Source organism: Vulpes lagopus, chromosome 19 (genome assembly GCF_018345385.1).
Source record: "Vulpes lagopus strain Blue_001 chromosome 19, ASM1834538v1, whole genome shotgun sequence".
Classification (NCBI taxonomy): domain Eukaryota; kingdom Metazoa; phylum Chordata; class Mammalia; order Carnivora; family Canidae; genus Vulpes; species Vulpes lagopus.
The window spans coordinates 31237948-31250991 of record NC_054842.1 but is presented as its reverse complement, the minus strand read 5'-3'; the positions used below and the strand labels follow the sequence as shown (position 1 = coordinate 31250991).

The 13044-nt window shown below is 37.1% G+C and overlaps 1 protein-coding gene across 6 annotated transcripts in view; it reads left to right on the top strand.

Annotated features, from left to right (window-relative positions):
• Window positions 1-13044, top strand: part of TOPBP1 (DNA topoisomerase II binding protein 1) — a 62048-nt gene that overhangs the window by 10086 nt on the left and 38918 nt on the right. For all 6 annotated transcript variants that reach the window (XM_041734301.1, XM_041734302.1, XM_041734300.1 and 3 more), the window contains 3 exons: window positions 1426-1589; window positions 1737-1984; window positions 12673-12989. In XM_041734301.1, coding sequence (XP_041590235.1) covers window positions 1426-1589; window positions 1737-1984; window positions 12673-12989 — 729 coding nt within the window. The remainder of the gene's footprint in view (window positions 1-1425; window positions 1590-1736; window positions 1985-12672; window positions 12990-13044) is intronic.

The window sequence follows — 13044 nt, the reverse complement described above, 5'->3', positions numbered from 1 at the left end:
CTCATCTAATTCCCACAAATAACTAAAATGGATATGATGCTAAGGTTTAGCAGATTAAAATTCTTACTCAAATTCACACAAACATTAAGTAGATAGCCATCTACTGCAAATCCTATATTCCTAACCGTTAGACCCTCTGCTTTGTTTAATGACTCTTGGGCTCCTTAACTTTTTAGTGTATGAATAAACTATCTTATAAGCGCTTTGGTGGAAACCTCATATGCTATAAATTTCCTAGAGCTGATTACTTATCTAATAATATTTATTTTATTTTGTTAGAGAATGAGACAGCACGGGAGCGGGGAGAAAGGATCTCAAGCAGACTCTGCCCAGAGTGCAGAGCCCAACATGGAGCGCAATCTCAGGACCTTGAGATCATGACCTGAGCCAAAACCTAGAGTTGGACACCTAACCAACTGAGCCCTTTAGATGCCCGTGACTTTAGGTTATTCTTATAGGAAGTTTATGATTCCTGATTTTTGTTACAATATCTTCTAATACGGAGGTTACTTAGTTTGGGATATAAATGCAGTTAGGAATAGATTTGCCAGTCTTAAATTTTTTTAAAGATGATGTGAAATAAAGATGAAAAGTCTTTTTATACTTATTAAATTGGTTTAAATACATACATACTTAATAAAGATGTTATCGTGTGTGTTTTATCCTCAAAGCACCGTCCTCAGTTCAACTTAAATTTTCTTGTGTAATCAACTATGTAAAAGGTATCTCAATTTATAGGTAAGAAAATTGGTTTAAATAACCTGAGTAACTTATCATGGTCAGGTAGTTAATTATTGGCCTCTGAACCAAAATTTAAACCCAGGTTTTCTGAATTCAGATATATGTGAACTCCAGTTTATTTCTATAATTTAAATTTACAAGTAGTAAGATCTTTAGAATTCAAGAAGCTACTTATATTTTAGACATTGCTCTACAGTAATATCTAGCTTCTATTTTATTTAAAGCCTCAAAATACTTACCAAGTATCTATTGTGGATAGCAATGCTATGGGACTGTGAAGAAGTAACAAAAAATTAAAATTTCAGAATTGTTGGGATGCCTGGGTGGCTCAGTTGGTTAAGTGTGTACCTTCAGCTCTGGTCATGATCTCAGGGTCCTGGGATCAAGCCCATGTTGGGCTCCCTACTCAGTGGGGAGTCCTCTTCCTTCCCCTCTAACCCTCTCCCCGGCTCCTCCTTTCACTCCCTCGTGCGCTGTCTCTCAAATGAATAAATTTTAACAATCTAATTAAATGAATTGTTAAAATCAGTTTCAGAATATACTCCATTCGTAATGTATTTTAAATATACACAGAGCTGTCTTATTTACACACAGTGCATTTAGATACATATTTTTAGTATGTTTCTGTTGAGAGAAATCCTCTTAAATGCATTAATCTAAAGTAAATATTTTCTTTCTTTGCAGATCTATCTTTGCGGTTTTAGTGGCAGAAGGCTAGATAAACTAAGAAGGCTTATTAACAGTGGAGGTGGAGTTCGTTTTAATCAGCTCAATGAAGATGTAACTCATGTTATAGTGGGAGATTATGATGATGAATTGAAGCAGTTTTGGGATAAATCGGCCCACAGGTTTTGTCGGTTTTTAATTCAAAGCAATTTCTACTCTGTAATGATTTTCCTTAAAATTGCATATCCGTGCAATTATGGAAATTGCATGGCAAGTGGGATGATGGTCTGTAGCTTAAACTAATATATAATTATGTATTATTTTTATAGGCCTCATGTAGTAGGAGCAAAATGGTTGCTGGAGTGTTTTAGTAAAGGTTATATGCTTCCTGAAGAGCCATATATCCATGCTAACTACCAGCCAGTGGAAATTCCAGTTTCAGATCAATCTGAAAATAAAACAGCCCTTTTAAAAAAGAACAACAGCTTTTCTAAGAAAGACTTTGCTTCTGTTGAAAAGCATGAACAAGCTGATGAAGATCTGCTCTCTCAATATGTAAATAATAACCCGACAGTAGGTAAGAAATAGTTGATTAGTATTTACAGTCATTAAACATTTTAGTAGTAGAATATTTCTGCCAGGTTTCCTAGATTGTAAGTTAAACCTTTTTCTTTCCTTAATGTTTTGTTACTTTTTCTAAGCAGGCAAGGCCAAGAGGGCTGAACCCTCTGACTCTCTTCAACTCACTGGCTCTACTTTGATCTGTTTTATATACCAGCATCACTTTTTTACTGTGAGTTTGTAACAGCATAAACACTTTTTTTTTTTTTTTTTTTTAATAAACACTTTTTTTAAAGACTGTATTTATTTATTAGAGTGCACGTGGTGGGGTAAGGGATGGGCAAAGTGAGAGGGAGAAGCAGACTCCCTGCTGAACAGAGAGCCCAACTTGGGGCTCCATCCCAGGACCCTGAGATGATGACCTGAGTCAAAGGCAGGTGCTTAACCAGCTGAGCCACCCAGGTGCCCCATGTAACAGTATGAACTTTTATTTTAACCTTGTAATTACCTCTTACTTGGTTATTAGGATCTTTAGTGCATCCAGTATTGCACTGTGGACCACAGCCTCTGTATGTGGTCTTCCCATTGTGGGAAGAACTATTGCCAGTGAAGAGTTATGAGCAGCATTTCGTCTGTTTTAAGAAAAAATTTTTGTGAAATATTTAATACATTGAAAGAGATGTCAGTAATGTAATGAGGGGAAGCCTGGGTGCCTCAGTCGCTGAGCATCTGCCTTTGGCTCAGGTTGTGGTCCCAGGGTCCTGGGATCAAGTCCCACATTGGGCTCCCTGTGAAGAGTCTGCTTCTCTCTCTATGTCTCTGCCTCTCTCTCTCTGTGTCTTTCATGAATAAATAAATAAAATCTTAAAAAAAAAAAAAATACTGTGATGAATAACCATATACTACTAGCTAGGTATAAAAAAATAGAATACTGCACTGTACAAAAAGCCTCCTGGGAGTCTCTGTTTTCCTTATAGTTTACATGTGTGTATATCTGTACAAAATATATATACTCTAATTTTGTGTATGTTGTAGCTTATGTGAATGATATATGGTATGTATTATTTTGCTGCTCTCCTCTAACCATGAGAGAGATTTTATTTAATCCCAGTAACTGGTTGAGTATACCACAGTTTATCTATTTTCCTATCTGTAGACATTTTTGTTGTCTTCTTTCTTTCTTTCTTTCTTTCTTTCTTTCTTTCTTTCTTTTTTTTTCTTTTTTTTTTGCCAGTGCAAACAGTACTGCTGAGATTGTTCTTACCCATGTCTCTGCTTGGAGATTTCTCTACATTTACATAATATCAAATTTGGTTTGCTGTATATGGATTAATAGATGTGTTAAACTCTTCCACTGTAATGGTGGCTTTGACAGTTTCTCCATGTAGTTCTGTCAAATTAATTTTTTAATATATTTTGATCTATTACATGATCCTCATTTTCCTAATTTTTTTTTCTTTAAACTCTGTTTTGTCTGATATTAATAGAATTATCTCTGCCTTGTGTGAGTCAGTAGTGATCTGGTATGACTGACTTTCTTTTCACTGCAAATTTGGTCAATTTACACGTATTTTTACTTGTGATGTATTTTTATTATTTTATACCATCTTATTTTGTGCTTTCTGTTTGTCCCATTTTTCTGTGCTTCCTTGTTTAATATTTTGCCTCCTTTAGGATAGCCTGAGCTTGCCCCACTTACCCCTATCTCCCAAGTCCCTGCCTTCCCTCTACTGATGTGGAAGTTACATCTTTTTGTATTTTCAGTGTTTCCTTGGAACATGAATGTGCATCAAAACTTGAAATCTAAAGTTAATCAGAATTTTTATCTTCATCTTGAATAATACAAAAACTTATGACACTAACTTCAACATCATTGCTAATCACACTCCCCTACATACACTAATACAGTCAATTTATGTGATTTGGACTAGTATTTTCATTGTCCTTTTAATTTCACAATCAGACACACTGTTTTATGTGGTCCATATTTATTTTGATTTACCAACATGTTTAGCAATTTCTTTGCTTCCCATCCCTTGTTGTATCTGAGACCTCTTCTGGAATCATTTTCTTTCCTCTTATTAAATAATATCCTTTAGAAATTCCTTCAGTTTCTGTTAATGTCTTTACTTTTACCCTTGTTCTTAAAAAGTAGTTATGCCAAGAATATAGTTCTAGACAGTTACTTTGAGCTCCTTTAGATGTTGTTTCATTGTCCTATTTCCATGGCTGCTGGATAAGAAGTCATTTAGTCTAATTGTTATTCGTTTGTAGGAATTCGGTTTTTTTTTTTCTGGCTGTTTTTAATATCTTCCCTTGTATTGCTCATTTCTAGAGTTTTACCATGTACTTGTCCTACTTAGAATTCATTGTGTTTTCTAAATCTAAGGATTAGTGAGGGGTTTTGTTTTTTTCATTCCAAAAAAAATTTCATCTGTTATCTCTTTGAAGATTGCTTCTTCCCCATTCTCTATACTCTCTCCCATTAGCTCTGTGTGTGGACCTAACCTGCCCTTCAAATTTCATCTTTTTGTCTTTCTATGATTTATTATGGATTTCCTTCCACATCACTGTTTCTCTGTTCACCTGTTGACTAATGTTAACCTATCCATTAAATGTTTTATTTCAATAATTATTTTTTCAGTTCCTGGAAGTTCTAGTTCTTTTAATAATCTATCACTCTATATTTATGTCTTGTTAGTTATTTCTTGAAATACATTAAAGAGGGGATCCCTGGGTGGCACAGCGGTTTGGCACCTGCCTTTGACCCAGGGCGTGATCCTGGAGACCCGGGATCGAATCCCACATCGGGCTCCCGGTGCATGGAGCCTGCTTCTCCCTCTGCCTATGTCTCTGCCTCTCTCTCTCTCTCTCTCTCTGTGTGACTATCATAAATAAATAAAAATAAAAAAATTTAATAAAAAAAAAAGAAATACATTAAAGATACTGCCACACCTGAATGGAGAGGAGAGGTAAATCTCTTTATTGTTCATGGCGCCTAGATTCTTGATGTTTTTGTGATATTGTAAACCCATTCTTACTAGGACTGTGGGAATTCTGAGAAGTTTAAGGTGAGGATTTGTTTCTTTAGAAAAGATTCATGTTTAAATCTGTCTAGTTTTAGGTTTGGAAAACCCTAGTTTTCCAACTCATGACATGTCTCAGTTTATTAGCTGAATGTTTTTTGGACCATTGGGGTAGTGTAAACTGATACCCTAACCTAACCTACATCATAGGACCAGGCCTATGATGACAAATTGTCAGGAGAGAAGTTTTTCCCTCTTGACCCAAAGTCAAAGTCAAGCGTACTTGTCAGCTCTTTTACAGGGTAGATTGTTGTTGTTGTCTTTGTTTGGTTGATTTTGGACTACATTGTAACAAAGGCATTTCCCTTTAGAGTTTCTGGGTTTGTTTCCTCAGGGTATGCTCTGCCCCACCTCTAATTTGTGTGAGACTGAAGACTTGACTCTGTTTCCCTTGATATGATGTCCTTAAGTTCTGAGGGTTTGAGTTTCTGCCAAGATTAAGATTCAGGGTAACCATTAGTTTTGGTAACCACTTAATGCTCTGTATTCATACTACTATATTTTCAGTCCTTGAGGATCTCCCTTATTTTCCTACAAATTCAGTGTGCATTTGTACTGATGCCTTGTATTTTATATTTTCAAGTATTTGATTGTGAGAGGGTTTCAAATGTCTAGCTACCATATTTCTAGAAGGGAATTTCCAGTATTTCCTTTTTTTTAATGACTTACATTAACTCCAGTTAATATACAGTGCTGTATTAGTTTCAGATGTATAATATATTGATTGAACAATTCCATACATCACCTGGTGCTTATCATGGCAAGTGCACTCCTTAATCCACATCACCTACTAAACCCATACCATACCTCGTCCCCTCTGGTTACCATTAGATTGTTCTCCGTAATTAGGAATTTGTTTTTCTCTCATTTTATTCCCTTTGTTTGTTTTCTTTCTTAAATTCCACATAAATGAGATCATTGGGTATTTGTCTTTCTCTGATTTATTTTTAGTGTTATACTCTCTACCTCCATCCACGTCCTTGCAAATGGCAAGATTTCATTCTTATGGCTAAATAATATTCCTCTGTGTGTGTGTGTGTGTGTGTGTGTGTGTGTGTACACATACACCACATCTTCCTTATCCATTCATTTGTTGAATACTTGGCCTGCTTCCGTATCTTAGCTGTTGTAAATAATGCTGCTGTAAACATAGGGGTACATGTATCCCTTTCAATTAGTGTTCTTGTATTCTTTGGGTAAATACCTAGTAGTGAGATTGCTGGATCACAGGGTAGTTCATTTTTCACTTTTTGAGGAACCTCCATACTATTTTCCAGAGTGGCTGGACCAGTTTGCATTCCTGCCAGCAATGCACAAGGGTTCCTTTTTTCCCAGATCCTTGCCAGTGCTTGTCATCTAGGGTTATTATTTTAGCCATTAGACATGTGTGTGGTGATAGCACATTGTAGTTTTCATTTGCATTTCCCTGATGATGAGTCATGTTGAGCATCTTTTCATGTGTCTGTTGTCCATCTCTGTCTTTTTTGGAGAAATGACTGTTCATTTTTTAACTGGCTTATTTGTGTTTTGGGTGTTGAGTTGTATAAATTCTTTATAGATTTTGGAGACTAACCCTTTATCAGATACGTCATTTGCAAATATCTCCTCCCATTCTATAGGTTGCCTTTTAATTTTGTTGTTTCCTTTGCTGTGCAGAAGCTTTTTATTTTTATGTAGTCCCAATAGCTTATTTTTGCTTTGGTTTCCCTTGCCTCCAGAGGCCTTTCTAGAAAAAAGTTGCTGTGGCCTATGTCAAAGAAGTTACTGCCTGTGTTTTCTTCTAGGATTTTTATGGTTTCAGGTCTCAAATTTGAATCTCATCCTTTTTTATGTATGGTGTAAGAAAGTGATCCAGTTTTATTCTTTCCCATGTAGTTGTCTAGTTTTCACAACTCTAATTTATTAAAGAGACTAACCTTTTCCCATTGGATATTCTTTCTTGCTTTGTCAAAGATTAATTGACCATATAGTTGTGGGTTTATTTCTGGGTTTTCTATTCTGTTGCGTCGATCTGTGTGTCTTTTTTTGTGCCAGTATCATCCTGTTTTGATTAATACAGCTTTGTAATATAACTTAAAGTCTGGAATTGTGATGCCTTCAGCTTTGCTTTTCTTTCTCAAGATGCTTTGGCTTTTTGGGGTCTTGTGTGTTTCCATACAAATTTTAGAGTGGTTTGTTTTAGTTCTGTGAAAAATGCTGTTGATATTTTGATAGGAATTACATTAAATATGTAGATTGCTTTGGGTATTAGAGACTTTGATGGTATTTTTTCTTCCGGTCCATAAGCATGCAATGTAGTGTCAAATTCTGTAATCAGTATTTTACAGTTTTCAGAGTACAGGTCTTTGACCTCTTTGGTTAGGCTTGTTCCTAGGTATCTTATTTTTGGTTTAATTATAAATGAGATTGTTTTCTTAATTTTTTTTTCTGCTGCTTCATTATTGGTATAGAAATGCAACGAGTTACATTGATTTTGTTGTTATTATTGTTGTTTGAAGGGGGAGGGTTGTATTTTATATTTCTTTTAAGTAGGCTCCACAGCCAACATGAGGCTTGAACTCACGACCCTGAGCTTAAGAGTCACATGCTCTACTAACTGAGCCAGCTAGGCACCCTGTATATTGATTTTGTATCCTGTGACTACTGAATTGTTTATCAGTTCTAGCAGTTTTTTGGTGGAGTCTTTAGGATTTTCTTTCTCTTTCTTTCTTTCTTTCTTTCTTTCTTTCTTTCTTTCTTTCTTTTTTTTTTTTTAAGATTTTATTTATTCATGAGAGACACAGATCGAGAGAGAGGCAGAGACACAGGCAAAGGGAGAAGCAAGCTCCATGCAGGGAGCCCGATGTGGGACTCAACCTTGAGTCTCCAGGATCAGACCCTGGGCTGGAGGTGGTGCTAAACCGCTGGGCCACCCGGGCTGCCCTAGGATTTTCTTTCTTTCTTTTTTTTTTTAAGATTTTATTTATTTATTCATGAGAGACACAGATCCATAGAGAGCCAGAGACACAGGCAGAGGGAGAAGCAGGCTCCATGCAGGGAGCCCCACGTGGGAATCGATCCTGGGTCTCCGGCAGGATCACTCCCTAGGCTGTAGGTGGCGCTAAACCGCTGAGCCACCGGGGCTGCCCGGATTTTCTATATATAGTGCATTATCTGCAAATAGTGAAAATAATTCTTCCTTAACCAATTTGGATGCATTTTCTTTCTTTTTGTCTGATTGCTATGGCTAGGACTTCTAGTATTATGTTGAATAAAAGTGGTGAGAGTGGACATCCTTCTTCTTTTCCTGACCTTACAGGAAAGGCTCTCAGTGTTTTCCCCATTGGGTATGCTCTTTGCTGTGGGTTTTTCATATATGGCCTTTATTATGTTTTTGTTTTGGGGGTTTTTTTGTTTGTTTGTTTGTTTAAGATTTTATTTATTTATTTATGAGAGAGAGAAGGCAGAGACATAGGCAGAGGGAGAAGCAGACTCCATGCAGGGAGTCCGATGCGGGACTCAATCCTGGGTCTCCAGGATCACGCCCTGGGCTGAAGGTAGCGCTAAACCACTGAGCCACCTGGGCTGCCCTTATTTATAAAGTTTTATAAGTTTTATTTTATGTGGCAAGAATTAGTTTAAAAATTAAAATGTTAATTCTCTTGCAGATGAGGATAGAAATAATAAAGTGGCACTTATATAACAATGTTATGGGCTCTGAAGTCAGACAGCCTTTGGTTTATATCTCATTTCTGCAGCATAACTGTATGACTTTAGGCAAGTTACTTAACCACTTAAGCCTGAGATTTCCCTTGAAGAAAAGGTATAGATACACCAGTAGTGGAGTCTGGGGTGGCTCAGTTCGTTAAGCATCTGACTCTTGATTTCAGCTCAGGTCATGATACCAGGGTCTTGAGGTTAAGCCCCATGTCAGGCTCCACACTCAGCAGGGAGTCTGCTTCTCTCCCTCTCCCTTTCCCTCTGCCTCTCTCCATGTCTCATGTGTGTACTCTGTTTCTCACTCTCTCAAATAAAAAATAAATCTTAAATATAGATATACCAGTAGCATCAACATCATAGTATCACAAACACTAATTTTGTGCATGTAAAGCACCTAGGCACACTGTCTGTATTTGTGAATAAATGAAGAATCCTTGAATAGCTTCTAAGTTTGTTGAGATCTCATAAAGCAGGGATTGACAAACTTCTTTTTCAAAGGACTAGACAGTAAATACTTCAGGCTTCATCTGCCACATTCTGTCTCTGAATGTATTCTATTTCGTTTGGGTTCTGCTTTTTGCAACCACTTAAATATGTAAAAACAATTATTTTTTATTTTAAGATTTCATTTATATGAGAGAGAAAGTGAGCGAACACAAGCAGGGGGAAAGCAGAGGGAGTGGGAGAAACAGACTCCCCAGTGAGCACAGAGCCCAACTTGGGCCTGAATCCCCAGACTCAAGGATCATGACCTGAGCTGAAGGCAGACACTTCACCAACAGAGCCACCCAGGTGCCCTGTAAAAACAATTCTTAACTCACAGGCTGCAGGCTCAGTTTGGTCCATCGGCTGTAGTTTGCCAGTCCCTGTACATAACACTACTAGAGTTTTCAAAAACTTACTAAGTTTTTACCTTTTTTTAAAATTTAAATTTTAGTGAACATACAGTGCAATATTGGCTTCAGGAGTAGAATTCAGTGATTCATCCTTACAACACCCAGTGTTTATCATAAGTGCTCTCCTTAATACCCATCACCCACCTAGCCCGTCTGCTACCCACTTTCCTCCATCAACTTTCAGTTTGTTCTCTGTCCTTAAGAGTCTCTCATGGCTTGTTTCTCTTTCTCTTTTTTTTTTTTCTTGTCCCTGTTCCCATATGTATATTTGTTTTCTTTCTTAAATTCCACATGAGTAAGATTATATGGTGTTTGTCTTTCTCTGATTTAATTCACTTAGTGTAATACACTATATAGCTCCATCCACGTCATTGTAAATGACAAGATTTCATTTTTTTGATGGTTAGTACTCCATTGTGTATATATACCACATCTTTATCCATTCACCAATTGATGGACATTTGGGCTCTCTCCATAGTTTGGCTATTGTGACTACCATAAACATCAGTGTGCATGTGCTCCTTCAGCTCTGTATGTTTGTATCCTTTGGGTGAATACCTACTAGTGCAATTGCTGGATTATAGGATAGTTCTATTTTTAACTTCTTAAGAAACTTCCATACTGTTCTCTAAGTTCTTTAATAGATTTTGGATACTAACCCTTTATCTGATATGTCATTTGCCTATATCTTCCTTTCATAGGCTGCCTTTTAGTTTTGTTGATTGTTTCCTTTGCTGTGCAGAAGCTTTTCACCTTGAAGTTCCAGTAGTTCATTTTTGCTTTTGTTGCCTCCAGCAGTGTGTCTAGTAAGAACTGGCTAGGCCAAGGTTAAGGAGGTTTCTGCCTGTGTTCTCTAGGATTTTGATGGTCTCCTGTCTTGCATTTAGGTCTTTTATCCATTTTGGATTTATTTTTGTGAATGGTGTAAGAAAGTGGCCAGGTTTCATTCTTCTGCATATAGCTGTCCAGTTTTCCCAACACCATTTTTTGAAGAGACTGTCCTTTTTTTCATTGGATATTCTTTCCTGCTTTGTCAAAGATCAGTTGACCATGTAGTTGTAGGTCCATATCTGGGTTCTCTGTTGTGTTCTATTGATTTATGTTTCTGTTTTTGTGCCAGGACCATACGCCTTGATGACTGCAGCTTTGTCATATAGCTTAAAATCTGGAATTGTGATGCCTCCAGATTTTTTTTCTTTTTCTTTTTCATGGTTGGGTTTGGCTATTTGGCATCTTTTGTGGTTCCTTGCAAATTTTAGGATTGTTTGTTCTAGCTCCGTGAAAACTGCTGGTGGTCTTTTGATAAGAGATTGCATTAAATGGATAGATTGCTTTGGGTAGTGTGGACATTTTAACAATGTTTGTTCTTACAATTCGTGAGCATGGAATGCTTTTCCATTTCTTTGTGTCATCTTTAATTTCTTTCACAAATGTTCTTTTTTTTTTTTTTAAGATTTTTATTTACTTATTCATGAGAGACACAAAGAGAGAGAGGCAGAGACATAGGCAGAGGGAGAAGCAGGCTCCATGCAGGGAGCCTGACGTGGGACTCGATCCCAGGACTCCAGGATCACGCCCTGGGCCAAAGGCAGGCACTAAACCGCTGAGCTACCCAGGGATCCCCATAAATGGTCTATGGTTTTTCAGAGTACATATCTTTTACCTCTTTAGTTAGGTTTATTCCTAGGTATCTTTTGGGTTTGGGTGCAGTTGCAAATGGGATCTTAGATTTCTTTTTCTGCTACTTTATTGGTGTATAGACATGCAACATATTTCTGCACTTTGGTTTTACATCCTGCAACTTGCTGAATTCATGTTTCAGTTCTAGCAATATTTTTGGTGTAGTCTTTCAGGTTTTCTACATACTCTATTATGTCGTCTGCCAATAGTGACAGTTTGACTTCTTCCTTGATGTTTTGGAGCCTTTATTTCTTTTTGTTGTGTGATTACTGAGGCTAAGACTTCCAGTACTTTGTTTTTACCTTTTAAACTTTTAGCTTTGATTCACCAGTTTATTGCATATTAGGGGTTATATATTTTAGTTGCTAACATTTGTGTTTTTATATAGCTATGTTTTTTCTCCTCATCAGCCAGCTTGCTTTTAAAATATAGTAGTTGAGACCATTTGCTTGGGTTCTTCATCAGTTACTCTTTTAAGTCCATATTGTAGTAGCTAAGCAGCTGCAATCTAATATGAAACTTTTAGGAGTTTTTGAAAGATAAGTAACCATAAAAAGCAGTAACCATAATTATCTTATTTATATAGTTATTTCCATGTGGGCTTGAGCATTTAGGCCTATTCTGTTTTTATCCTTAATAATATTTTCTCAAAATTTTTTAGGGTATGTATGTCTGTATTTATTTATTTAATAGAGAAAGTGAGAGTATGTATGCAAGCATGAGCAGGGGGAGGGGAAAGGGAGAAGCAGACTCCCTGATGAGCAGAGAGCCTGATGCGGGGCTCAATCATGACCCAAGCCGAAGGCAGACACTTACCTGACTGAGCCACCCAGACGCCCCAATATTTTCTCAGTTTCTTTTGTGAATAGCACAACCGGTTTTGAGGGACGCCTAGGTGGCTCAGCGGTTAAGTGCGTCTGCCTTTGGCTCAGGGCATGATCCTGGAATACCGGCATCAAGTCCCACATCAGGCTCCCTACATGGAGCCTGCTTGTCTCTCTGCCTCTCTCTTTCTGTGTCTTTCATGAATAAATAAATAAAATTTTTAAGAAAAGGTTTTGGGACTTAGACAAGCCTGGGGAGTTATTGGAGCATCGTAATTTTCAATTAATTGGAGTTTACTCAGAATACTTAAAACCCTGACATGATTTCTATTGTCATTCCTAATGGAAGATAGAAATAATGACAGTACTTCTGGTGGCCAAGAAGATGAGATAGGTTCATATCCTTTCTTCATTTTGTACCTACAGTTTTTGTGAATGTGGGCGTAATTCTCAGGCTTCATGTTACCTTTAAGTATAAGATAAATTATCTGCTAGAAAATATTTATTTTTCTCTTTCAGGTGAAACTGTGAAGTCTGAAGTTGAGCCCTTTAATGACTCTACTCATATTTCTCCACAAGAAGAAAACCAGTCTTCTGTCACTCATTGCCTCCCTGATGGTTCTACAACTACTGAAGAAGGTTTATTTAGCCAAAAGAGTTTCCTGGTTTTGGGGTTTAGTAATGAAAATGAATCTAATATTGCAAATATCATAAGAGAAAATGCTGGAAAAGTCGTGTCCCTTCAGAGCAGAATTGTTGCTGATTATGCTGTGGTTCCTCTGCTGGGGTGTGAAGTAGAAGCAACTGTAGGAGAAGTCGTCACAAATACATGGCTGGTAAGAAAACCCTGTAGCAGTTGAAATGTAGTGTTGAAGGATATCAAATGCCGAA